This window comes from Haliotis asinina, chromosome 12 (assembly GCF_037392515.1).
Source record: "Haliotis asinina isolate JCU_RB_2024 chromosome 12, JCU_Hal_asi_v2, whole genome shotgun sequence".
NCBI lineage: Eukaryota > Metazoa > Mollusca > Gastropoda > Lepetellida > Haliotidae > Haliotis > Haliotis asinina.
Genome location: NC_090291.1, coordinates 19,833,517 through 19,860,428, shown reverse-complemented (window position 1 = coordinate 19,860,428; position 26,912 = coordinate 19,833,517). Strand labels below are relative to the sequence as shown.

At 40.1% G+C, this 26,912-nt stretch overlaps 2 protein-coding genes across 3 annotated transcripts; one reads left to right on the top strand and one right to left on the bottom strand.

Moving 5' to 3' along the window:
• The first annotated feature begins 119 nt into the window (after window positions 1–119).
• LOC137257801 (transport and Golgi organization protein 6 homolog) lies at window positions 120–15,673 on the top strand. Of its 2 annotated transcripts, none has more exons than XM_067795244.1 (16): window positions 120–332; window positions 1,183–2,264; window positions 2,888–3,023; window positions 3,482–3,609; window positions 4,819–4,981; window positions 6,473–6,549; window positions 6,792–6,904; window positions 7,327–7,521; window positions 9,659–9,770; window positions 10,145–10,366; window positions 11,509–11,634; window positions 11,841–12,026; window positions 12,849–13,551; window positions 14,062–14,213; window positions 14,613–14,726; window positions 15,228–15,673. In XM_067795244.1, exons 1-16 carry the CDS (start codon window positions 245–247, stop codon window positions 15,411–15,413), a joined length of 3,783 nt encoding a protein of 1,260 aa, XP_067651345.1. In that variant the 5' UTR covers window positions 120–244; the 3' UTR covers window positions 15,414–15,673. The 2 variants fall into 2 exon arrangements, with proteins under 2 accessions (XP_067651345.1, XP_067651346.1); XM_067795245.1 differs by having other exon boundaries at window positions 162–332; window positions 1,186–2,264.
• Window positions 15,674–15,980: 307 nt separating this feature from the next.
• LOC137258532 (kielin/chordin-like protein) lies at window positions 15,981–24,933 on the bottom strand. Its single transcript, XM_067796242.1, has 9 exons — window positions 24,850–24,933; window positions 22,979–23,095; window positions 21,480–21,617; window positions 20,642–20,773; window positions 19,820–19,846; window positions 18,766–18,883; window positions 17,396–17,487; window positions 16,726–16,840; window positions 15,981–16,203 (listed from the first exon to the last, which is right to left on the bottom strand). Exons 1-9 carry the CDS (start codon window positions 24,893–24,895, stop codon window positions 16,077–16,079), a joined length of 912 nt encoding a protein of 303 aa, XP_067652343.1. The 5' UTR covers window positions 24,896–24,933; the 3' UTR covers window positions 15,981–16,076.
• Window positions 24,934–26,912: the final 1,979 nt, after the last annotated feature.

Sequence of the window (26,912 nt, the reverse complement as noted above, 5' to 3'; positions counted from 1 at the left end):
TATATGGGCGAATGAAACATGCAGATACTAGAAAACCAATAAAAGCCTGCATATGAGAATAGATGTAAACTTTTTGAAAGGTTATCCATGCTTTAGTTCCAACCCAAGATTTCAACCAAATGCGCCCAGCTTATTCTAGGTGTTTCCAGAAGACCCCAAACGAATAAGCGTATCTGAGCAGCCATGTGGGACAGTGATACTGACAACATCAACGCTGAGATGTAAATAAAGAACGCCAGAGATCATGTCATCCTCATCAAGTCAAAGCCCGAAGCTCATTTTGGAGGCCCTCCGTATTTTGACAACCCCTGAAAGACAAAGTCATTCAGATTGTGAGTATGTTTATAAAATATGAGAGACATCACTGCCACTGGGCCTATCGGTACTGTGTAAGTAGGATTGTAGGCTGCGTGTTCCAGTATGAAGTTTGTTTATGTGGGTTGTGTACAGATCGAATGGGAAGACAAGGTTACACAAAAGGTTTTCTTTAAAGTAATTAACAACTTGTAACAATCAGGTGAATTAGCAGGTTATAAGTATTTGGGTACCATTTCTAATGAGGAGGTAAATATATCAGATTAAAAACTCATGATTATGAGGTATTAACAAGTGTGATTAAATGTTATTTTGACTCCTACTGTCAGCCAGTTACATGTCATCTCCCTCATAATAGTCAAAGGTATCATACATTTTTGGTTAGCTGGTTGTTTTTACACTGCACAATATTCCACTATATCGTGGTGGTATGTAAATAAACAAGTCTGGACCAGACAATCCAGTGATCAACAGCATGAGCATTGATCTATGCAAATGGGATCAGATGTCATACCAAGTCAGCGAACCTGACCACCCGATCCCATTAGTTGCACTTTACGACAAGCATGGGTTACTGAAGACCTGTTCCAGTCTCTATCATCACAGGTTCATACATTTTGGATGGCAGTACTTACTCAGGCTATAACAAGGAATGTTGTGTCACACAAACATCATAAAAATCTTGAATCATGACTTATGTTTAAGATAAAGTTTTCTGTCATAAGAGAGGTGATTTATTGTTGTTCATATTAATAGAAAGTTGCCAACAAATGTTATATGTCTGAAAACAGTTAGTTTGAAGATATGTGACTGAAAGGTGCATGTGGAAAGGAAAGATACTTTAAGCAACAGAAATATCTATTTCAGCAGCTTCATTTGATGGAGAAAGCCAGTTTGACCACCTCCTCCGAACTAAACTCCAGTCAATCAACAGAAGTCTGCAATCTGACACATTCTCCAACTTGCCATGTTTGTCAGCAATACAAACTCAGACAACACTGTTAGACACTGACAAGTCAGACGTCCGATGGAAGTACACGTCTGTATGTCTTCATCTACTGCTTCTGCTGCAGAAACATCTGATTCAGGCTTCCAGAGTCTTCCAGGAGGAGATGAAGAAGAACCCTCCATCCATGAAGACACCTCACCAAGTTCCTCCACTTTCTCCAGATGTCCTCAGTATTGAACAGGAGAAGACGGTCTTGACCACTCTGCAGTTTACTGTGTGTCTTGGAATTTGCCCACATGTTGATAAAGGTGTTGGAATTCCTGTAGAGAGGAGATCTGGATTCGGGAAGCTTCTCAGTGGCAGTATGTTGAAGGAAGTATCAAGAGAACAGCGTTATGCTAGGCTTGGATTGTGTGGACGGATTTTTTCAGCCTGTTTGAATGTTCCGTCTCTATCAGCTTTAATTCTTTCTCGACACCTCTGTGATTATTTAGCCGTTCTTCTCCAGTTGAACCACAGCCCCAGGATGGATGGTGGACAAAAGAGTAATGTAAATCCTGATCTACGTTCCAAAAATCAAAGTATTGAAGGGAATCGGATGGATAATATTATCAGTTATCCACCAAACAGGACTAAGGGTGAAGTAGGAGATTCTGTAGATTCAAATACAGGCATCAACCCCCAAGTTGGTAACCCTCATGATCCTCATCTATTCCTTGGACATACAGCATCAGGAACAGGAGGTGCAGCTGAGTTAAATGATACCAAATCCTCAGATTCAAGTGATCAGTCACATACTGTGGCTGGTAGCTGTCAGAAAACTGTACATCAAGAGGATGAATACCTCAGCATGTTACTAGGGGAGCTGAGTGTAGTGGAGACAGACCAGGAGTTTGCAGAGGCCGCCCTGCAGAAGCTGATGACAAGGGTCAGCCCGGCAATGCTGGTGAGAGACTTGATGATGCTGCAAGGGGCTGCAAAACCTAGGACAGGTGCAAAGGTAAGTATAAGACAACACAGGTGTTGAAAGTAGGAGTGTTTCAATAGGTCGTCATGGTGTTATCAGTATATATTGCAAGAGTTGTGAGCCTGTATGATATGGATCTTGTTACTTAGTGTGCATTATTTTTGTGTCCAATGTGAAATTCTTTATGTATCATGTTACATAGCTAGCAAGAGACTGTTGCTACTTAATTTAGACTTGTTCTTAAAACACAGTGCAATCAGATTTTGATTTTGATGTGCTGTTTATGTGTTGGAAAGATAATACTCCTATCCACTAGATACACCTCAGTTAGATGAGTCCAGTGCCTGTAGGTTGAATTATGCATGTGCCACAGTGTTGCTATTGATGGTGTTTCAGCACAATGCTGATGCCTGTGGGTTATACCATTATGCCCGTTAATGCCTGGGATCCCGATGGGCTTGCCCCACACCATGCACTCTGCTGATTTGCTAAGATATCCCTGAAATACTCTTCAAATCAGACTCACCTATACACTCATCCATCTAATCATACTAGTAAGCATCGCCACCATGTCTACAATAAGAAGAACTGTTTGTAGAAATGCCTTTAGGATTTTTTAACTTTAATTCAGTTTAACGTGTAATTTTTTGTGACAGTCGAAAGATAAAGGTAAGCAGCTGCCTGTGTCTCCCCCTTGGTTGAGACAAGTGTGTGGTCGACTGATGACGGATATCTTGATGCGTCCGAAGGGTCTTCTACACGTGCTGCAGGGCATGCTTCCTCCAGGACCAGGTGAGACCTCACAGACTAATATTACCATCCAGCTCATCCTAACATGTTTACACACCTGTACATTTTATTGGTTTATGTCTCACCATATTCATGTGTTGGGTTTTTTGTTGTTGTTCTTGTTTAAGATGTAATATTCCAATTATGTGGCATTGGGTGGTAAATAATCGAGTCTATACCAGACAGTTCAGTGAGTGACATCATGAACATGCATCTACACAGTTGGGATACAACGACTTGTGTCAACCAAGTCAGCAAGCCTTATACACCACCTCATACTACAAGTATGGATTGCTGAGGAGCAATTCTTACACAGATCCTCGGTTTCAGCATGTTCACTAGTTGTATAAATAGTGATAATTTCCTTGTGAAACTTGAATATGATGAACATGTCAGCATTTGCATGTGAAAGTTACTGTGAACTGCTGTTTTCATCTGTCTTGATTACTGTTTTCATACAGCACCATCAGGAGCAAGTGTAGCAGATTCTGTAGACTGGCAGAGAAGTCAGGCTATTGCCTTGGTGATAGCACATTGCCCCATGCAGACAGCCTCAGTGGAAGAGTACTACAAACATATCTCTCCCCAGGTGATTATATTAAGGCTCTCTGTTGGTGTAACGGTCTCATTCAAATCATCTTCCACACCAGTAGGACATCTTTCTGCTTGATCTTGTTGAAGTTCAAATCTGCCTATTAGCATGGTCCATTCTGGTGGATGGTAAAGAATACACTGAGATGTGCAGTTCTGATTGGAAATAATGAACTAAGTTTAACAGTTTTGTTGAATTTGTATGCACCTTTGATCCCCTACTCCTAGTAGCATCAAAAGAATGCTTGCATTTGCATTTGTTGTCTGTTGTTTAAATTGAAATATTTAAATGATGAACTAGTTGAGTTTATGGACTTGTCAGATCTGCACACTGGATGCTATCATGTTTGAGTAAATGATCTTATTGTCATCTCAGTAACTAGTTTTCTCATGTGCACTTTGAACTGTTGTTTATTGCTTTTTTACAGCCTGGTTTGATTCAATTTATCCCCAGTAGGAATTCACAGACTTAATGTCAAATTAAACTGTCCTAAAGCAAGTTAAAGACTGTGTCAGTGAAGAGGGCAGATAATTCCAATTCAACAGGTTGCAAATTACTAACATATTTTAAGCTATGACGTCACTTCATTGTAATCTGTGCAATGTCGTGGCACTATGTGTAGTGTTCCAGGGTTTAAAAAATCCCATCGTCTGAGGCCCGGGACAGGTCAGACCATGGGCTATTAGATAATTTCCTCTTCCAGTTTCAAACTGAAAATATAATATCTGCTCTAAATGTAGCCCTTAAATTTCACAGGGTTATCGTTCTTTGCTATTTATCACCCCTTCTCGGTAAAAAGTCCAGTAAACATTAACATCAAATACCATGTTGATCTGTTCTTTCATAATTACATGTACATCATCATGATTATGTCATAAAATAGGGCAACTAGAAAATTATCCAGGACATGTTATTTTCTTAAAGTCACCTGCCGTGTTCTGAAAAACCCTCTTGATACCATAAACACTTTATGATTTCAAACACACAACATACAGAACAACATTGGTGCTAACACTTCAGTTTGCTGTGAAATAAGTTCCTTGTTTTATGTTTTATGAGTTTGAATAACACTGGATAAACTTTGATGTCAACCTTCTTAACTAGCAATGTCTGTTTATAGTATTGTCCAAGTGAAAATGTCCATGAAAGTTTTTCGAAATTGTTTTCAGTATTGATAAAACTATTTTCCAGTGTTTACACTTTCAGATAAGAGGTCTGCTTCATCACAGTGACCCTAAGGTCACTCAGAGGTTTCTGAGGGTCATTGTGACCCTGATAAAAGAGATGACCAGTCAGCATCCATCACTGGGACAACAGCACGTGCTGGACCCGCTGGTGTCACCTCTACAGCAGTGTTTAGACAGTCATGGTGAGTGAGTTAGTGAGTGTAGATTTAGGCTGCTATTAGCAATATTCCAGCAACATCACGATGGGGATCACGGAAATGGGCCTGACACTAGTGATGAGTTGTATAACGATGATGGTTTTGCTGCACATGTGGCTTAGAGACTTATTTATGGGATCTAAGCGTCCAAGCACTCATTAAAAATAGTGAGGGTCGCACCAGAGACATCCTTTGATGCTAAAAAAGCAGGATTGTCATCGTTGGTGTATAGGTAGCCAGAATTTTCAGCGACAACTTGTTGGAGTGGGTCTTAGAAGTGTATGAATGTGTAAAGCCTAATCTGACAAAGATGGCCCTACATGGCCGCCATTGCTAAGTAAAACAAGATGGCTGCCTAACCTAGTCATGACTGCCATACAGGGCAGCTGTTGCTAAGATGGCCATCCAACCTAGTCATGACTGCCCTACATGGCCACCGTCCCTAAGTGAAACAACATTAGCGACTAAAGATTCGAGTCAAGTCACTAAGGCCTTATACACATAATTGCCTGACTGTGCCGACTGATTTACAAGCTGATCCCAGACGCGAGTTCATGGGAGCAGTGTCGCAGCTGTTATTAAGCATGAAGTTCAGGTGCTTGGTCGGAGGTCACTGAAGCCAAGTCATTGTCAAAACATTTAACAGGACTTGAGCCAAATGTTTGTTTGGACAGCAGTATGCCCGAGAGATGGTCAACCCAGAAAAACAATCTATGGAATAGGTGGTATTCTTAGTGCCAGTGGTGTCGGCAGGCAACAACGAAGTCACTCGACTCCTTGATAAAAGACCCATCGAAGCCATTCCAACACAATCCTTGATGACCAAATTGGCTGCACCATCGTGTTGCGGCCAAGAGAAAAACTACCATACCAGCCCAGTGAACTTGAAGGAGGGCGTTAACATCTTGCCACAGACCCTGTATGGTCTGTGAAAATGTATCACATCGACTGAATAGGTATCCAAGACAGTTAACCGAATTTGCATTATTTACTTGAAAGATGGACTGGGCAGAGGATTCATCAGAGAGGAATTACAAATTATCCCTCATGATGTGGTATTACTCCCTTATTAGAGAGTCATGTCTGTCTCTCAATATCAACATGTGGAGATTGATCGAGAAGTGGTTGTTCAGATGCATTGGGTGGACGTCCATGGACTTGATATGTACTCCGCCCTGCATTGAGTGACACGTTGAGGGAAATTCGCCTGGCTGTACGATAGTTTAGTTCTCAGGGGCACCAAATGATCACTATGCCTCATGGATATGTTAGTTGATTATAGCTTTATCAGTAGGCTAAATAATTATGACTATACACATGGAAGACTGCTGATTTGGATGAAGTAATCGCAAAGTGATCAACTTGCCGCCATGCTGGGATGCTGGTAAAGTGCATAACTAGCATCACCTTAGGTATGGTGATATGTAGTTTGTCAAGAGAGGATTGTGTTTTTTATGACTGTTTGTTGTTTTTCAGGTACATCATTGACTTCCAAGATACAGGTGGTAGCATGTGACAAGACCTTGACTCGATGTATAGAAGATATCTACAAGGTAGGGATTCTCTAAAGAGTCATCCAAAGGGTTAGAAAAGGATTCAATTAATGTCAGATTTGCCTGCTTTCAGCATGCTGGATATATGATACTGGATGAAATTACAGGTTAGCTTTGATTTGTCCTCCCTCCCTATGTTCACTAAAAACTCAGGTTTTGGTATCAGGTTTGCGTACTAGGTCAGGCTGTATAATGATGGTACAATTTTCAACACCAAACTCCCTCACTCTACTGTGTTTCAGGTGTATGTGGTCAGCACAGAGACGAGGGACTGTCTCTGGCCACTCCTTCGTCGCTATATGGCAGTTCTCTTCCAGCTATATTGCAGCAGCAGGGAGGGAGTGTCACACCTCAGGTGGGTACACAAAAGACACATGCCATTTGGAAACATTCAGTTGGTCTGTCATTTGTCTTTATCAAATAACATCTTCCCATTCTTGGATCAGTCAGCATTCCATAGAGCAGGCCCAGCAAGTCAATGAACATGTGATCTGAGTGACTTTAATGTGTAACTGGGTTGGATGTGAGATTGATCATGTAGATCTTTGGTCATATTGTCATCTGTTGGCTTGTCCGTTCCATTCTCATTTAACCTACTGTAATGTTGCTGTAATGTTGTGGTAATGTTGCTGCAATGTTGCTGTAATGATGTGGTAATGTTGCTGTAATGTTGTGGTAATGTTGTGGTAATGTTGCTGTAATGTTGCTGTAATGTTACTGTAATGTTGCTGTAATGTTGCAGACATTAATGTAACAGTAGTCCCTCCTTTCATCTAGGTCCTCATGTGAAGACATTCTCATCACCTTCCTCAAGCAGACTGAACCAGATATTTCCCTAGACTTTCTATGGCTTCTGGCCACTGGTGTCCATGGTAGCAGAGTAAAGGACATATCACAGTGTCCCTCTCAGTTGGTGTTCCAGGCAGGAGACAGTGGTGGGCTGTGTGCTGTGCTGGTCCGGTCTGACGACAGGTGAGATGCAGGATCAACTAAACACCTCCTACTGTTGGTTTGGCCAGTTTCTGATAGTTTTGACCAAACACATTTCCTGTACAGAGTTTCAAATTTATTTTAAAAGCAGATGTATATGACATAACCATGATGATGTTATTATAAAATATTAAATCAACTTGGTTAAAGTTTTAGTGGACTGTTTATTGAGAAGTGATAAATAGCAAAGGAAGATATCTCTACTTTGTCATTATTGTGAAATGTAATAGCTACATTTTGTGCAGGTATGAAATGAAATCCCAAGTTTATTTGTAGTTTGAAACCGTATGCAGAAATTATCTAATAGCCCATGGACAAGTAAGATACCATTATTTGATTGCCCGAAATGAACAGACTTGTCCCAGGTGTTGGGCGATGGGATTTTTGAACCCTTGCTGTTGTCAGCAATTATGTTTCTTCAAATCTGAAAAACATATATGTTATTTGATGTCTTCCAGTTGCAGCCAGTGAAAATTAGACTCTTGGTTAGACAGCTTCAGTCTTTATTGATTCCAGATTGCACAAATGATACTGACATGTCCAGCACCACTTGGAAGTAATTGTGTGTATGACTCCGTTATGTACCTTGTCTGTCATTTTGGATGCCCCACTATTCAACAGTTTGAAACATAGAGAATATATACAGTACTGCTTAGTGATTATATACAATTAACAAGGTTGATGAATGTGGTGTTAGTACCTACACCGAAATATTGAGATACAGATTCACCAGTTGTCTCGAGAATGCTCATTTAAATGTGAAGAGTTGTATCCTGTGGCAAAAACCTGTCAAAGTGTTTTAATATTCCAAATTTATCTGATTGCCAGCACAATACCTACACTGTGACATTCACTAAAAGTGGTTAACGTCCAAGACCTGTAAATTTTAAGTCTTTCTCCCACTTGAAGCTGACATTCTGTGATACAACCGAGAGATGGTTGAAGGCCATGTTAAATCACTGTAAGCAGTGCATGAAACAAACCAAAATCTCAGTCAGGCATCAGGGCTAGTAGCTTCAAGATGTTACTAACCCAAAATGGATTTATCTGGACCAGACACCAAGATACAGTGCATTTTGCTTTGATGTATGGAACATTTTTTCTAGACCTTTGTGCCATCTAGCTGTAAACATAGACTGTCTGCAAGAAATCAAGCCCATTGCAGGTGGTCAGACGGACTTTATTTCATACACTGCTGTAAGGTGTTGTGAAGTGATGATTGTATAGACATTGTTTGAGTCAGCATTGACACTGATAGACTGAGCAGTGTAGAAGAGGTACTTAAATAGTGACAGTGGTAAGGAAGATAGTACAGTGGAAAATGTCTAATTCGGACTCGACTGGAACCGACTTTTATGTCTGAATTGCGAGAGTCCGAATTGAACTGGTGAGGGTCAAGAGTTAGCTCCCTTGACCAGGAGATACGCATGCTCAGTACTTTATGATGAAGGACACAACTAAATGAATAAATGAACAAATGAACAAGTCAACATGTACTGCATAGATTAATTTATTTATTCAATGGTTTGATTGACAGCATGGCCATGCTTTCCTTGCGGAAATAGTCCCTCTGGTTGGTTTGTTTGTGTTGTGCAAATTGCCGATTCAGTACAGTGGAGTATCGTCTTTTTATAACAAAATAGCATACCATCAAAATGACACTGAGTGAGTCGTATCAGCTTGTTGAACTGCTTTGTTTATTCCTTTTGTTAACTGGTTATCCTCATAAGTCGGTAATCGGCTAACTACAAAGCACTTTCGCCTCAGGCAGTCCCGCTAGTCCAAGTTAACTGCCAATGTTTTCATAGTAAATTACCTTGAAGGGCGGAGATTTCAGCCCGAAATCTGAGTTACATGAAGTCCAAATTAGTTAGTCTATATGTAATGATAACTTAGTTAACTTCTAACAATTTGGGCCGAATTAAATAGAAAACCGAGTTACTTAGGGTCCGAGGAAGACAGCTTCCACTGTATATACTGATACTAGCAGCACTGATGGTGAAAACTGATTATGTGTAGTTGAGAATTGTACCTATTTAGTAACAGTATAAAGGAAGACACGATTTATCGTCCCTTGTGTTGTATGAATGGAGTGTTACATGAACTTGTGTTGTGACAGTTGTGAGGAAGATGGTATCTGTGTGGAAACTCGGGTGCGTTGCCTGGTGGAGCTGGTGAAGCATCTGCAGGATAGCAGTGTCACAGGGGACTTCTTCATCAAGCTGCTCAAGGTATAGCAGTCACACTGCACTGGCTCATCAACAATGTACAAGTCATTAGCGAAACATTTTGGCATCAAAGTCCAAAAGATATCGTATTTATGTGTGTCCTCACTGGTTGTGTCTGCAACTATGTGTCTGCAAGCATTGACCAGTATTCATTAGGTTTTACTTCATTATACATGTTCTTTAATGAACACTACAACTGTATGTATTTTCATATATCTAAGACATACGTAAATATCAGACTGTAATTTGATTTCATCGCAGAGATACTCATTTGGTCTAGTGCTTGTTAGTTGAAACATTCTGTTGTGAATATATCTTCAGAAAGGGATGTTCAGCGTCAGCCATAATTTATCTGGATGTGTGTTTTTTGTTCATAGGAGCTAACGATGATGGTGTCATCTCAAGCTGGTGATGGAGAATCAGTTTCTGTCACCTCCCTGGAGCCAGAGAAAGAGTTACTAATGCTGGAGCTTCAGGATGCACAGGAAGTGGAACTCTTCAACAGGAGGCTGATTGTGCTCAACCTTCTAGCCTCCTTGTGTGAAGAGCTGGGACCATCCTGTCTTAGAAAGACACAACACATTCTAGCGTTTGTCAGAGTAAGTTGTTGTGTAGCCTATCTATTACCATCCTCGATATGTCCAGGGTATACGTTCCGATAAGTCTCCACAATACCCTGGATGCATCTACGACGAAAATTTTATTACCTCCCTTTGCTGGCTTGCATTCTCACAATCAGCCAATCAGCCAAGCCGCCGTTACAACTGAACTTGCCAGTGTCAATAAAGAGAGCAGTTGCAACTACGAAGGTATGTTCGACTCAGATTTAGGAGAAATCATACAGACACATTGATAGGTCCGAAAATTTTAAAAAATATATGCAAGAACTCCTTCTGCCTCTTTCAGAGAATTTGTGCATGGTTCATGTTGCCTAGTTTAATCGTTTAGATAATTTAAAAAGCGAAAGTTTGTTGTGATTGGCTCACTCAACTTCCCAGCGTATACACCTGATTGGATATAAGGCCAGCCAAGGAGGAAATAAATTTATCGGGCTTAGTCGCAGATGCATCCAGGGTATAGTGCAGACTTATCAGAACGTATACCCTGGAGACATCAAAGATGATCTATTACTTACTGTTGAGATGTACAGTACACATTTGTGTTTCCTCTCAGCATTGATCTCAGCATGAACTTCATCTTGTCACTTCATCGAAGAAAGGATAGTGTAAAAGACACAAGAAAATATGGTAACATGCAGACGGTGTTCAAAGTCATGTTAGTCTAGTGGTTAAAGTGTCCACTTGTCATGCTGAATACCAGTGTACTATTCCCCAAATGGGTACAATGTGTGAACCCCGTTTCTGGTGTCCACTGCCTCAGTATTACTGGAATATTGCTGAAAACGACATAAAACTATACTCACTCACTCAAAGTCATGTCCGTCAGATGGTTAAGCAGCCATCAACATTCCATACTGCTTCGATGATTCACCTCTGCAGCAATTATTAGGAAGATAAAACATTTCTGTTCTGAAATATGAAGTAGTCAATCTATAGATTATACTATTTTTGAGGGGGTGAGGGTGGGGGGGATTGGGGACTGAGTTGCTTCAGATGGCATTAGCTGAAACACCTGCAAGTCTATGAATGACGTCCGGCAGATTCAAGCATATTTCAGTATCATGGCAGAATCAACCAATATCCTTTACCACACCCCTGAATTTAGATACGTATGGTTGCAGGCGACTCTTGAGCGTGGTGTGGAAGTTTGCCGGGCCACCACAGAGGAACTAACTGGACTGTTTGAGTCAGAGACACTTAGCATGGCCATGGGATTACTGACTGCTGTCATGGGAGGAGCCGTACAGGTGAGCCCCGCTGGTGTACACATGACTTGCTTCATGTGGACTGTTTTTTTCACAAATCACCACTACAGCTACACTGTCTAATTTATGTGAGGCTTGAAAAATTAATACTAAAACTAGAACAATGTTGTGGTGTCTCTGACTCCGAGAAGTCAACAGTCTTGAATTATGTATTGATGTGACACTCATGTTTGTCAATCTTGGGACAGGTTGATGAAGCTGATAGACAGACGATGCAGGAGTTATTGCCCCTGCTCGATGGAATCAGACAGGAACATGCCTCAGATGAAGTTAGAGAAATGGCAGATGATATTCGTATTGCCATAGCAACCAGAGGTGCCGTATGGTCAGAACTGATTAAAAGCAAAGGAGATTTAAAGAAGCCAACATCACAGGTAGGAGAATATTCACTGTGTCACAGAATGCATTGTAGATTTACTGTATCTGGAAGGCTCATGGGTCACCTCATGAGATTCCGGGTAAGAACTGGTCAGCCTATTTTTGTTGGTTGTTTAAAGCCACACTCCGCAATATTCCAGCCATAAGGCAGCAGTCTCTAAATAATCAAGTCTGGATCTAGTGATCAACAGTATGAGCACTGATCTATGCAATTGGGATACAATAACATGTGTCGACCATCTGCTTCCTTTGATCACCTCTTGCAATCACTTGAAGATTGATAATATTCTAACCATGATCTTTATGGGTAGTCGACATCTACTTGTTGTCCCAGGAGTGTGAATGCTTTGGGTGTTTGGTCTCTGAACTTGTTTGATAGTGAGTCAACATGCTGTATCATTGTGGGACATTGCTAATGATAATGACAATCACTGAATTGTCTGGTCTAGATTTATTTATTTGACTAGCCACTGTCAGAGAACTGGAATACTGGGGAGGCTGGCGTTTATGAACATACACTGCATGAGGAGCAACTGACCCTCCTCAAGGATGAGAAAACTGAAATCAGTGATAGTTTCCAATGCAGACTTAAAAATTGTTGACTAAGTGTTTTGGTAATTATTCTTTTCCTGCACAAAACTTATTCATTGTGTATTGCATACATAAGGCTCTTTTGCCATCCACAAAATATCCTTGATCTTCTATTGTCTGAAGCTTTGTATTTGAAAGGCTGCATTGTCATTTTCTAGGGTAATGCCACTGTGATGTGCACCATGCAAATTTGTCCTACATATATGAGTCTGCATGTGTTTATTTAGGCAAAAGACAAAAGAAGAGCCAAAGAAAAGGTCACTGACAGTAAGACAAAGAAACTGTTGATAGAAGTTCTCTCAGAAACATCAAATGAATCTTCACAGGAGGTCAACACCTGCCAAAGTGAAATGGTGAAAAATGATGAAGCCATTCACAAGCCAAGCCTTGATTTGCAGACAGGATACAAAGGTTTAGCTGTTCCAAAAGTAAGAACAAATCCACCCTGCCCTGAATCATCTGGGCACCAACCTGTGACTTCTTTCGCCGAGGAAGGTAGTAGTCCTTTCCCAGGTGGAAGCGAAGGCTCGGTTCAACCTTGTGGAAAAGAAGACTCTCTTCATACAGGTGCAGAGGGAGACATGCCTCATCCGAGTGGAGAACTAGAGCAAGCCTTCAAGGAGCTATGCGACCCAGAGATCCCTGTTCGAGGTCATGGCTTGCTGCGTCTGACTCACCTTATTCAAAACAAAGATCCCTCAGTCTTGTCTCGACTGGAGACCTTGGTCAAGATATTTGAGGAGAATCTACAACATCAAGATTCCTATCTGTACCTGGCTTCGGTTAATGGACTGGCTGCCCTCACTGACCGATTCCCTGATGTGGTGGTGCCAAGACTTGCACAGGAGTTTGCAGAGACAGGTCCACAGAAGACGGCAGAGCTGAGGATGAAAATTGGAGAAAGTTTAGTGAAAGCAGCAAGGAATTTAGGTATGTTTCACAATTTTGAAATTTAGATAGTTGCCTTGTAATAAGTATGAGATGTCTCATGTGTGTGATCAAATTCACTTATATTACATGCCATACTCCTGTATTTGGTGAATCAAAACTGTATTCCTTTATGAATTCAATTTCTTCTTCATGATCACTATATAAGGGAGTTAGGAGTGAATGAGTGTTGTTTTATGCAGGTGTTAGCAATATTCCAGCAATATCTTAGCATGAGGACATCAGAAATGTGCTTCTCACAATGTACCCATATGGGGAATAAAACTAAGGTCTTCATCGTGATGAGCTAATGCTTTAACCACTAGGCTATGTCCTTGATAAAACACAGATTCATGGTAGGACTCAGATTGAAGTTCAGATTTGTATCAGTTTCTGAACTGAGATCCATGATCTGACTTCACTGTGGAATAGGACTCAGTCTTAGTTCCAGGGTAAGACTGAAATCCTCTGATGCCATACTCTGAATACAAAACCAGTTCTGTCCTGAAACAGGTGACATGATCCCCAAGTATCGCGAGCTGCTGCTGGCTGCTGTCCTGTCAGGAGCTCGGAGTAATGATGCTATGGTGCGTGCCAGCAGTTTGTCCAATCTGGCTGAGATGTGCAAGCTGTTGAGGTTCTCCCTTGGAAATGTGCTTCATGAGGTAAGTATAGGTGCAACAGTGTTGTGGGGGATATTTGGGGAGGGAGGTTTTTCAAGTTTCTGAGAATTATTTCTGGTTCTTTACCATAAATAGAAGCGTAATTCAGTTGTATGAGTTTGGATAAATACGAATATTTGATTTCAAATTCAATGTAACGTTAACAAACTGATTACTGAACATGCTAGATTCAAAAACTTGTTGAAAAGAAGTTTGCCCTTTTCCAATGAAAAAACAAACTACTATATATATCTGAAATCACTAAGGACTGAAACAAGTATTATAAGTATAATATAATAATATACCGTTGGTTCCTATTGGTTACACAACCAAGTACCTGACTTGGTATTTTTTAACATATTGGGTATGGAGGTGTGACCACTTTTATTAATACAATTCCAGGTGTTTGAGTGCTGCTCCAGCATTGTGAAGACTGACCCTGACCCGGAGGCCAGGAAAGCGGCCATCTTGACAATCACCCAGCTACTGCAAGGGCTGGGAGCTGATGCACCGAAGGTCAGTTTAGTGACTGATTTGAGTTTAGTGTTACGTCGCTTTTAGCAATATTCCAGCAATATTCCAGCATGGAACACCAGTAATGGGCTTCATGCATTATACTCATGGAATAAAATCAGGGCTTTTGGAGTGACGAGCGAACGCTTTAATCTTTCGATTACCCCCCCATCATCACATTAAGGTCAAGGAGTGTTTGAGGCTAATGTGAGTTCCATCCTATTGGGTATTTTATGATGCTTGTGTTAATGTTCCAGATATAGCAGCTAATTTCTCATGAGTACACAATGAGATTTAAAAAGTGGTCAAATGGAACATATGTTGTATTTACAATTACACCTTCTCCATTAAGTAAAGAGTATGTTAGACAGCTGACTAAATATGCTGGCATTTAGGTGCCAGTCTCAACCCAGACACAGCCCTATAAAAGGACAAGAATCTGTACTTTACAGACAACATGTAATTCCAAATAAGACACATGAGTCATTTCCTGTCTGTCTACAGTTCCTGGGGTCTGTGCTGCGAGACCTGTATCGGCTGCTGAAGCTGGTCCATATCTCCGATGAGGATGACATGGTGCGTACTCACACCCTGCTGGCTCTCAACGAGCTGGACATCATCATGAGGGGAGCACTCTTTCCTCAACAGAAACTGGAGAAGAAGATCACAATCTTGCACCCAGACGGCTGACATGAGGAACCAGGACGTTGTGCTCAGCTGGGATTTCTTTCAGTTTGACATGAGTATTGCTGATGAAATGCCATCCATTTGGACATATGAAGCTTTTGCATCTTGCAGGTGCTTTGAAACAGACTTTGATGTCAGTTACTGTTCAATTTAGCAGCAGATTGGCATTAAATACCAAACAGACAAATCAACAACAGAATTTAGGTCCAGATATGTTTTTCCCTGCAGTAACATATTGTAAATAAACAATGATTCTGTGTGTGTATGCTTGTTATTTGGTCAGGTTTGGTTTATGGAAGTGGGAGAATCACATAAGGACAAACTTTATGGATGAACAACTTCTTTGAATAAATGAATATATAAGTTGTTCATCCATGTAGAAGGAAAGTAGAATTTTGATTAGTTTGAAGAAGTGCCTATTATAATCAGATATTCACTGAAAAAAAAAAAATTACGAGAGGTGTTTTATATTCTCATTTAAACCTTTCAGTCTTCCCTCTCATATTAACTATACATATATATTTGCTAGCTGTGCTGGTCACAGTTTGATATAGAACATGAAGCAGTTCATTAACAAAACCCACCTTTAGGACACAAATATTGTGTCGAGTAAAGGATTTATTTTATTCATTTTGGGTGACATATATGTTTATAAACATATGATAGTTATTCTGGCACATATCCAGCAGGGTAGTTGATCTTGACATTTGGGGGGCAGTTGGGGGTGGGGCAGCACTTCCCTGGGGCGGGGTTGTCTAGGTGACAGCTCGGCAGCAGGTTCCATGTCACACATCTGGAGATGATAATGAACATTGTCAGCTATGATGTAACAGTTGTTACTGTTTTACCTGAGGTTGGTTTTGTCATTACGTTTCTGAACCAGGGATATTGCTTTTTTAGAGTAGTGTCATATGAGTATGCAAAGGTCGTATGTGTTGAGGATCTCATTAATATGCAAAGGTCATATATGTTGAGGATCTCATTAATATGCAAAGGTCATATCTCTTGAGGATCTTATTAATATGCAAAGGTCATAAATGTTGAGGATTTCATTTAAATGCAAATGTCATAGATGTTCATTATCCCATCGTATGTAGATCTCATTCACGTTCAAAAGTCATAGATGTTCATTGTCTCATCAGTGTTGAAAGATCATAGATGTTAAGATCTCATTCACATGCAATAGTCATAGATGTTCAGTATGTCATTAGTATACAAAGGTCACAGATGTTTATTATCACATTAGTATGCAAAGGTCACAAATTTGAAGAATCTCTGTGATGGGTGACTTGGATAGTTGTTGCAGTGTATATACCTTGAATTGCACTGGTAGTGTCCTGTCTTTCCATCTGTGCAGGTGCAGCGGTAGTCACAGCCGTCGACCCAAGTCTGACCCTGTTGGTAGGACTGGCCCTTGTACACACACACGTCTGAAAATGTGAGACATTGATAGCTTACATGAATATACAGAGGATATTTGATAGAATTCAAAAGTGTGTTAAACTAGTTTTGTTCTTTTCATCTTTCATTTTAGCACAGGCCACACAACGTGAACAGGCTTTACAACATTTTTCTAAAAGATGTTAGGCAAAATACCCTCAATATTTCAAACCAGAATGCTTTTTTAAGACCTAACTGAACACCATAGTACCAAGTCAATCCGAAGCTGAAAAAAACATACAATCTCTCCACCAGTAAATATTTTATGACTACCTTATTTCAAGATGTATATGATAAAAAGCACTAATTACATTTGAAAGACAAACGGTGAATAGAAACTAAATAAAAGTAGTCACTAATTCTAAATTTGAATTTTGCCCACAAGAATGAAACCACAAATATTGGTCATTCAGCTGCATGAGATAACTGACATTTGTTAAAACACTTGGATTCTGTTAAGTCATAACAAGGGGACACGGATGTTCTGCTAATGCAGACAGGATTAAAGGCTGTAGTAACAATTTAGACACAATAAGTGTACTTACTGCTAAGGTTAGGGCAGTTGGGTTTAGCACAACACTCGCCTGGCTGTTTCACCATCTGACATCCAGCTGGGAGATTCTTGTAGGTGGGGCACCTGGAACAGAGACAGGGGGCATATCAAGGGAGGCTTCACATTGCATCTTCAAGAACAGTGATGCTTCCTTAATATGGACTCGCGCTTTCCTCAAGAACAATGATGTTTCTTTAATGTGGACTCTCGCTTTCCTGTAGGTGAACAGTCATGTTTTCCTTGATATGGACTCTCGCTTTCCTCAAGAACAATGATGTTTCTTTAATGTGGACTCTCGCTTTCCTGTAGGTGAACAGTCATGTTTTCCTTGATATGGACTCTCGCTTTCCTCAAGGGCAGGGTTCTTATTGCATAGCTCAACGATAGTGACACTCTATTTAATATGGACTCTCGCTTTCCTCAAGGGCAGGGTTCTTATTGCATAGCTCAACGATAGTGACACTCTATTTAATATGGACTCTCGCTTTCCTCAAGGGCAGGGTTCTTATTGCATAGCTCAACGATAGTGACACTCTATTTAATATGGACTCTCGCTTTCCTCAAGGGCAGGGTTCTTATTGCATAGCTCAACGATAGTGACACTCTATTTAATATGGACTCTCGCTTTCCTCAAGGGCAGGGTTCTTATTGCATAGCTCAAAGATAGTGACACTCTATTTAATATGGACTCTCGTTTCCAGATCGTGGGGGTCCAAACTACATGGCTCAAGAACATTGAAGCTCCTTTAATACATACTGTCACTTTCCTGAAGGGGAAGCTTAAAATTTCATCGTTAAGTTTCAGTGAAATGTCTTTGATTTGGGCCCTAAAATTTTCTGAAGGGGACGTTTCAAACTGCATATTCAGGAATGGTGAAACTTCATAATTGCAGATTCAGCTTTCCCGATGGCGCTATGAAGATCTGCTTACATACATACAACATTACTCAGTAGTAAGCATCCAGATTTTGTATTCTGATGGTCACATTGTTATCTACCGAAAGAGATTAAGGAATAATTAGCTGCCTTGACTTCGCTGAAAATGTTTTGAAATGGATGTTCTTCATTATGCCCTTCTTTAGAACAGTGTTGAGTTTTTCTAAACACTGATATTCCTACTTCATTGACATGATGTATGTGATTCCTTGGACAGGGTCCTCAGCTAAGAAGCAGTGTGGTTACAGTGTCTGAGGGGCTCATTGCATGGAGATCACATCCACCAACAACGTTGCTGTTTCTGTTTCTTGTGGGAGAGACAGTTGCCAACAAGTCAGTTAAACAACATATGCACATGAACTCTTCTTCATCCTTTTAATTCATACATGTACATGATAGTAATTTATGAGTGCTATTGATACTTACAGGGACTGACAGAGGTATTTTCCAATCTGAGCACTGACACAGGTACAGTTTTTGTCACAGCCATCTGCCCACGAGTCGCCCTCGTTGTATGTTCTGCCTTTGAAGACGCACACCTGGGCTGTTGAAAGTGAGAGAAGGTGGGTTTAGTGCAGGGTGTTTTTGTTGATTTATGGTAATAACTATACATACTCTTCAAACAATAGGATGTGGCGTGGTAGTAGTAGTTAAAGCGCTGTAGGGTCTGTGAGTGAGTGACTATGGTTTTACGCTGCTTTTAGCAATATTGCAGCAATATAACGGAGGGTGACAGCAGAAGGCTTCACACATTGAGTCCATCTGGGGAGTCGCACCAGGGCCTTAGGCATGACGAGCGAATGTTCTAACCAAGAGGCTGCCCCACCCTGCCAAGGAGGTCAAGTAGGTTGAAGTTTTGTCTTTCAAAACGACCACGCACACCATTGTCAGTGCTCATCACAAGCAACAGCATAGTAAGAATGCCACGGACGGTAGTGAGCTAACAGTACTTATCTCGGAACTGACAGTGAAACGTGGGTGTTATAGACTACACACGTTGACGTAACGTGGCGAGGCGCTGCATGATGAGTGGAACAGACTTATCGTATTGGGAGACTCCTTCGCAGTGTGCATCGTCCGGCGAACGCATGTTTGAGAAATCATTGAGAAATCAGTTAGAAATTTCTCATTTTACCCAAATCCTTTCAAAAATAGTAAAATGTTCCAAATTCTTTCATTTCTATCATACAGCCAAGTGGTTAGACGTTCGCTCATCACACCGAAGATTAATTCCCCTCATGGGTGCAAAGCGTGAAGGCGTAAATCTAAACTCACTCACTCATATTTTATATAATTGTGAGTGTTATTATATTAAAGCATACATGTTATATATTAAACTCACTGTAATGAGCGTCAGATTCTTTTCTAAATGTACATATTTACGCTAATGTTGTAATTACGTCCTCAGTCGAGGGGAATGTCTTATGGAGCGTGATATGTGAGAAGAATAAAGAGATTCCATAAAATGATGACTACTTACTTGTTCCTGTGATTGCACCATTTGTCGCTGAAAATAATAATAGTTTTACATTAATTCAATAAGCATGTTCATCACAACGTTGTTGACCTTATTTCACAAACCCTTTTCCCAAACATTTTTAAAAATAATATATGAACATGTGATTAATTTCGAGATCCTAGTGTTGTTACGTTAGTAGTAAAATTTTATTCATTGGTTTAAATTTACATTTTTGAGAATACATTTCGTGTGTTTTTTGTTTCCATTAAAACAGATTTCTTCTTAAAATATTTTGTTGTCTTCAGTAAAGTTTTCATAACTTGACTTGTTTGGACATAACTTCGATTACATTATTTTAACCTCTTTCAAAACGAAGTAGCCCCAGAGTTTCGATTTTTCATCAATAAGTTTTCATAATTTCTCTTGTAGTGTAGGGTTTTTGAGATACAACTGAAATAACAAGAGAATTATATATGTAAATGCGGAATTCGAAAAAAAATAATAAGTAGCACCATTCGGTTTCCGTATGAGAGAACTGTTCGAGCACATGCTCACGTCTTGGTTGTGTTTTATTACAGTGGATAGACTGAGGAAGGCTCGCGTGAAAAGATAAGAAGAATATATCCAAAAACGGTGGCGTCCCATGTTGGAATGTCCCTAGCGACCTATACCGATTGTGAGAGGCGATATGGGTGGTGAGACTCGAGACTCTGTGCCACGTTACCCCCAAACTCGTTGTCGTTGTCGGAATAGAAATGACTGACATGTGTTCGACTCGATTTCAAGAGGCTGAAGTTATGTAACTTTAATATGTTGGTGTGTAACAACAAACACATAACGTACGACATAAACCACAGAATTTTGCACAATTTTCCTTGGCCCACTGGGAATACTGTCCACCACAGGCTGATGTCCCGTAGTCCGGACAGTTGTTGAGCTTGTCAGCACAGCTTCCGCCAAGAGCACTGGTAGTTTCTGGAATTACACGTAACAGGACGGTAAAGTGTCGACTGTAGGCCGTCATTATGAATATGATGGTAACAAACACACGTGATATACCATCCTTATGAAGTATATCATATACACATATAACTCCTGAGTTAAGCACCCATGATTTCTCTCACGATTGAAGGACCCCCCGATCTTACTTTGGAGGATATTTTCTACAAGACTGGTCGTTGTATGCACCTATGGTATCCTCCTGTACAGATGACCGTCCCATCAGGAGACTGTTTTACACGAGGAAAGGCACAGACTGTCCTCTCAGAGGATCAGGGGACTGACAGGGGCAATGAGATCTCATATATTATAATCACTGTCGCAATAGTCATCGTTATTGTTAATCAGAAGGGTTATGACACGTTAGTAGAATTTACTCGTCACGCCAAAGATCAGGGTTTGATTCCCGACATGAGAACCATATATGAGATCAATCACTCGTGTCCCTCGATTCCTAGAATACTGCAGATCGTCCCAAGACCTATACGCCAACACTCGGCATTACCGATGTTGCTATATACGAAACAACAAAATAAAGTATTATAAAAAATGAAATCTCACAAAAGTAAGCGTTCACGTTTAAGGCTTCTATTAAAAATCTTGACAAAAACAGAGTTGCATTTCTTTTGCTGTTCAGTATATGTATTACTAGTGATTGCCTTTGATTTATTGGAATACTTACGACAAAGATCACAGGTTTTTTGACAGTTAATCTGGGCGAACTCAACATAGGTAGAGCACAGGTCGCTTCCAAGGTCGGCACAATTTGGAAGTTTGTCCACACATTGCGAAGAAGTACTGCCCTGTGAACTTCCTCCTGCTGAAATTTTGCAGGAAGTGACAGTGGTTGGTATAAAGAATTAATCAGAGGAGCTGTCTACCACTAATTATAGAATAATTATCAACAATGATTACATATTTATAGATAATCGAAACCTGTTATTAAGTAAGCTGTCGTAGACTACTACGGCGAATTTAAGATGAGTGTTATTTTCTGCCTATTTCTGCTTATAATGCAGAAATTCGTCCGAAGATTATTCCATCTTATTGTCATGTAGACCCATCACTTGTCAAGTTTTATCAACTGTTATCAACTACGAGGAGCAAATACTAACCCTAATTATTTATCTGAAAAGAAATCTACCAAAATGAACTATAGATTTTCCACAGAACTGTAGCTTGACTTTATCTTTTATCGCTGATTCCCCACATGACTACAATGTGTGAGGCCAATTTCTAGTGTCCCCCGCCGTGATATTGTTGAAATATTACTAAAGGTGGCGTAAAACTAAACACACTCACTCTACTCAGTGTGTAACCAGAACACTGCTTGTCAGACACAACGTTGTCTCTAAACTCAAATACAACACTGATCCAGAAAACTGAATCTGAATTTGGCTTTAGCTGATATCAGTACAACCTAAATCTCCCAAGAGTACAATGTATATCAGATACGCGCTTTTGTGAAAATCTCAATATATATACATATTTGATATATTATGTCTGAAAGCACGCGTCACGAGAACATCCGGGTCAATCGTTTGGTCGAGCCAATGTCTACCGCTGGGATGTAAGGGTCACCCAAGAAGCGGTAGTTCCTTAGCAACGCCTTGTTTTGTTTGTAGGTAACCAGGGGACAGGTAGCTGGCAGTACACACTGGTGTTATGTATGTTACAGATCCTCGAAAGGATGGGGAAGTAACTTGGTGCGCATAGTGGATACCCCGAATTGTGTGGTCCCCAGGGAGTTGAGATTAAACAGTACGATGGGCCGTTGAGGTTGACATTCAATGATTGAGAGGAAAAAAATAAAGCCCTTTGAGCATACACATTGGATGGACTATAGTGCTTCATAAATACACATTATAAATACTACGTAACCCAAAAATGATAATGTTAAATATGTATAATCAGTAAATATATATTTACTGCTTTTTCACTGATGAGGTATATTTTCGGGGAATATTATCTTTAATAAAATCCACACTAATTTAATATACATATTTACTGAAATCACGATGAGGGCCTAGAGCTTCGACGCTTTCTTAGCACCAAGATAGTCGTAAGTTAATGTTAATGTATAGCACTTACGACTATCGTAGCGCTAAGAGAGCTTCGAAACTCTGACCCTGATCACGAATGAAATATAAACAAAGATTTATATGCACTGTATATACCTACCACAGTACCCACAGCAGTTAGCTTGTGCCCACTGTGTGTATGACGTACACACGTCTTTTCCATAGCTCTCGCAGTTCTGTAGTTTGTCTGTACATACCTGGCGCTTCACGATCAAACCTGATGCACAAATAATAATATCAGAATGGTGATAATATTGACGATGATGAAAATGAAGACGGTAGTGTTTTAAAAGCTATTTATGTAGCATAGATCCAGTCACGAAGTGACTGTGTTTAGTGTAGTGCTGTCCGTTTTTTTTTTTAAGATTATGTGAACTCGAATTTCTTTCTGAGCTTAATGGCGACTAAAGTACTCAAGTTGTCTTATGAGGCGCTAAGAGGGCTACCCATTTGCGGCTAAGTGAATAAAAGAATATTTCGCTTGAGAATAACGCCGTGGAAGGACGCATCTAACAATTCCCAACAGCCGAGATGCCAAGTAGCACGTCCATCCACCCCATGTCGCCACACATTCACACCAATGTGAAGAAATGATTTTACATTTTACATGTACATGTTATGATTTTACATGTTTGAGAACAGTGAAAAGTTTAGTTTTGTCATGTCCGGGGCTGAATTGCTCTTTCTTTCTTTTTCAGAATGTGTAGTATGTATTAATTATCCAGTATTGTCTTTTAGTTCCCTTTATTAATTAATCTATATGTAACATTGTACATACAGTCTCTCGTAACCCGTGATGGGTGGTTCGTAAAGGATAGTTCGTTTACTGACTTGTCTATTGTTACACAATGTAAACACGTGGAGTGGCTTTAATAAAACATCTGTCTGTCACCACGGCAATATACAAACCAAACGAAATCAATGATTCTTTCACGAATTGCGCCGTGGAGAAACGAAATGCATATCTTTTCAATATACTCACCAAACGTTTTTGTTTTCTTTAACTCGGGTTGTATTCAGAGGTAACAGGAGGCAGGGAGGGAGACCAACGATGAAAGGGACAGTGAAATTGTGACCTTTTTGAACCCTGACTTTCATCACTGACTTAGTCTCCTATTCTCCCCCAGCTAGCGAAAATTAAATTTACTTTTCGTTTTACTTTTTAAATATCTTTTTAAAATACTGCCTGGCTTACCGTATAGCCCGTGGTTACAGAGATGGGATGTAGCTAAAAGCGGCCTAAAACCGTATTCACTCACTTTTGATTCCACATATGTCTAGACTTGTCGACTAGAGACAACGTTCTTACTTCGTTTATCTATTGATATATATGTTATTTAAAGCCTGATGTTTCAGTAAATGATATATTAAGATGTATTGTAGCGTTGAAGATAACAGTAACCATTTGGAAGTGACAATACCAACCCAGACATCAACCATGGCAGTACAAGATATAACGTGTCTTGTACCCATTAATCGTGATTAAAATAGACACCCGCAAAAAGTTTAACATGAGAAGCAGACAGATTTACATGGCAGTGTCTTATATATAGTTCGTCTGGAAATAGGTTGTCAACCGCTAAAAGTTAAAAATTTCCACAAGTGAGCACGGTAATTATTTTTATAGACAACTCAGCAAGAATGAAAATACTAAATAGACATAAATTCTTTTGAAAATGAATGAATAATTTCGGCTTTCACCCCCGAGTAAAGTGTAAATAATATCAACGTGAGAGGGAAACCATAAGTAGCGCTATCCAAAATCAGCTGATCCTGGTTTGCTTAAGGTATGCAACTCTGATCAGCTAATTCCGCATTTAAAACGAAATTTTAGTTCAGATTATCTCAGGTTTTAAAATACATAAATAAAAATAATCTTTGGTTTCAAATTCACAGAGCGTTGACAATTATCCACTGAAAGCACCAAATTGGAGTTTGTAAGAATGGTAAAAGTTCGTTACATTTACTTACCTGATACGGAGGCTAGTAAAGACAGAAGTAAAACAAGCCTCGTCATGGTTAATTGTAAGAGACGACTTTAGTGCAGCAGTGGATGAGGCACGTCCACGTGGGGTTATATATATAGTGATGCTCCACCTACTAGAGTTATGATGAAGAGATTAGTTACAGATCCTGCCAAAACCCGCCCATTTTGTAGGCTCACCCCCGTTGTTTGCGCGGAACTACCCCCACAAACTGTGATTCACACACTGATAATCACCCCCAGAAGCTGTTTGCAACAACATCATTAGAGATGTGGAAAACTCACAGGTCCTGGAAGGATAACAGAGTAGATTAGAAAGAGATTTACCACCCGTTGCGGTCCACCTTGTCTACTTGATGGGTGTACTCCGAGTTATTATGTTATTTCTGATCCCAGTTCCGAGTAAAAAATGAACCAAAAACAAAATTCCTTCTAATTTTAAACTTCTCTGTTCTATTACGTGATCTCGTCTTGTGGAATATATATGAATTAGTCTAAATAAGTCAGTTTTCTCATGTGCGACCACAAACATAATACACCACAAACGCAGGGTGATTTAAATAGAGGATACTGAACGACATTCTGTGTTATACCATTTTTATTAAACGAGTTAATGATTCATAAGAATGAAGATTTTATGGATATCAACTTCTTATATGAGAACACAACGTTTCGGAGTTAATGCTTACTCCTTCATCAGGTGATTGAGAATGGGGTACAGAGCTATATTTATATGTACAGGTAAAACAATAACAAAGTAACAAGTGGAATGAATTAACGAAAGCTGGAAGCCAGTATAAACAAGCGCTGATTGGAACCCGACAGTTATGATAACAATGATGGAAGCCAATGGTAATACATTACAGATGATGGGATATGTTTACATAACACAGGTAGGGGGTAAGGACGATGTACATGATTGGGGATAAGGATGGAAGCCAATGGTGGATGATGTTTACATAACACATGATTGGGGATTAAGGATGATGTACATGACTACATGAGGGTTGGTGGGCATGTTTACATGGGGGTTCATGATGTACAAACACAAGTAGATAAGGATGTACACGGGTAGATTGGCTATACATGAATTACATAGATAGAATGTACACAGATAGATGAGATTAATTTATCAATAAGTCCCAGGCACTTGGTAGGTACATCTTCACATCTTCACGGGGCTTCACATATTGTACCCATGGGAGAAACTGAACCCTGGTTTTCGGCGTGACGAGCCGGTGCTTTAACCACTAGGCTACCGACCGACCAGGGACGTATGGGCGGTTAATTCAATTGTCAAATATATCAGATACAAAGTGTAAAGATAATAAACAGGTCCCTATATGGCATTGAGTTCGTCAATGTTAATATGGCAGATGTGTCTGTGTTCAATTCTCGTGATTGTGCTTCTCAGTGAAATGAGTGAGTTCAAGTGAGTGAGTGAGTTTAGTTGTAGGCCGCATTCAGGAATATTCTTGCTATATTGCGGCGGTCTGTTGATAATCGAGCCTGGACCATCAATCCAGTGATCAAAAGCATGAGCATCGATCTACGCAATTCGGATACGATGACATGTGTGAGCCAAATCAGCGAGCCTGCCCACCCGATCCTTTTAGTAGCATGGGTTGCTGAAGATCAATTCTAAGTCGGATCTTCACGGATCCCGCATCTGCAAAGTGAGAATCGTTGGTTTAATTTCGTCCACACTCAAATATCTCTGATTTTAGTGAATAAGGAATTGAGGTAGGTGTATTTGTTTTAAAGGTGTTTAATTTAAGGTATATTCTTGCGCAGCAGCTTCATCTGTGGGGAAAAGTCATAGACGTAAGCCTTAACACTTACGCAACCCGTGAAGATCTGGGCTAGTACCAAGCCCGTCGTCAGATGCGGTGATCATGGACGCTGACGAATGTCCACATATACCACTTGCCCAATGCTCTTGAAGTCAATCATTGGGTTGTCTGGTCTGGAAACTTACAGACCGTCGTCATATTACCTGAAAATTATTGGGTGGTTCGTTAAACAACAAGCAAACTATTGTGCCCCTGTG

Bases quoted from the DNA above. Each gene is read 5' to 3' on its own strand.
- LOC137257801 (XM_067795244.1), top strand. From the start codon at position 245: ATGTCATCCTCATCAAGTCAAAGCCCGAAGCTCATTTTGGAGGCCCTC. The intron at 4,982-6,472 runs GTGAGTGAGTTA...GTTGTTTTTCAG, and splicing joins GCAGTGTTTAGACAGTCATG to GTACATCATTGACTTCCAAG. The intron at 6,550-6,791 runs GTAGGGATTCTC...ACTGTGTTTCAG, and splicing joins GTATAGAAGATATCTACAAG to GTGTATGTGGTCAGCACAGA.
- LOC137258532 (XM_067796242.1), bottom strand. From the start codon at position 24,895: ATGACGAGGCTTGTTTTACTTCTGTCTTTACTAGCCTCCGTATCAG. The intron at 23,096-24,849 runs GTAAGTAAATGT...TTTGTGCATCAG, and splicing joins TTTACTAGCCTCCGTATCAG to GTTTGATCGTGAAGCGCCAG. The intron at 18,884-19,819 runs GTAAGTAGTCAT...CACTTTCAACAG, and splicing joins TGGTGCAATCACAGGAACAA to CCCAGGTGTGCGTCTTCAAA.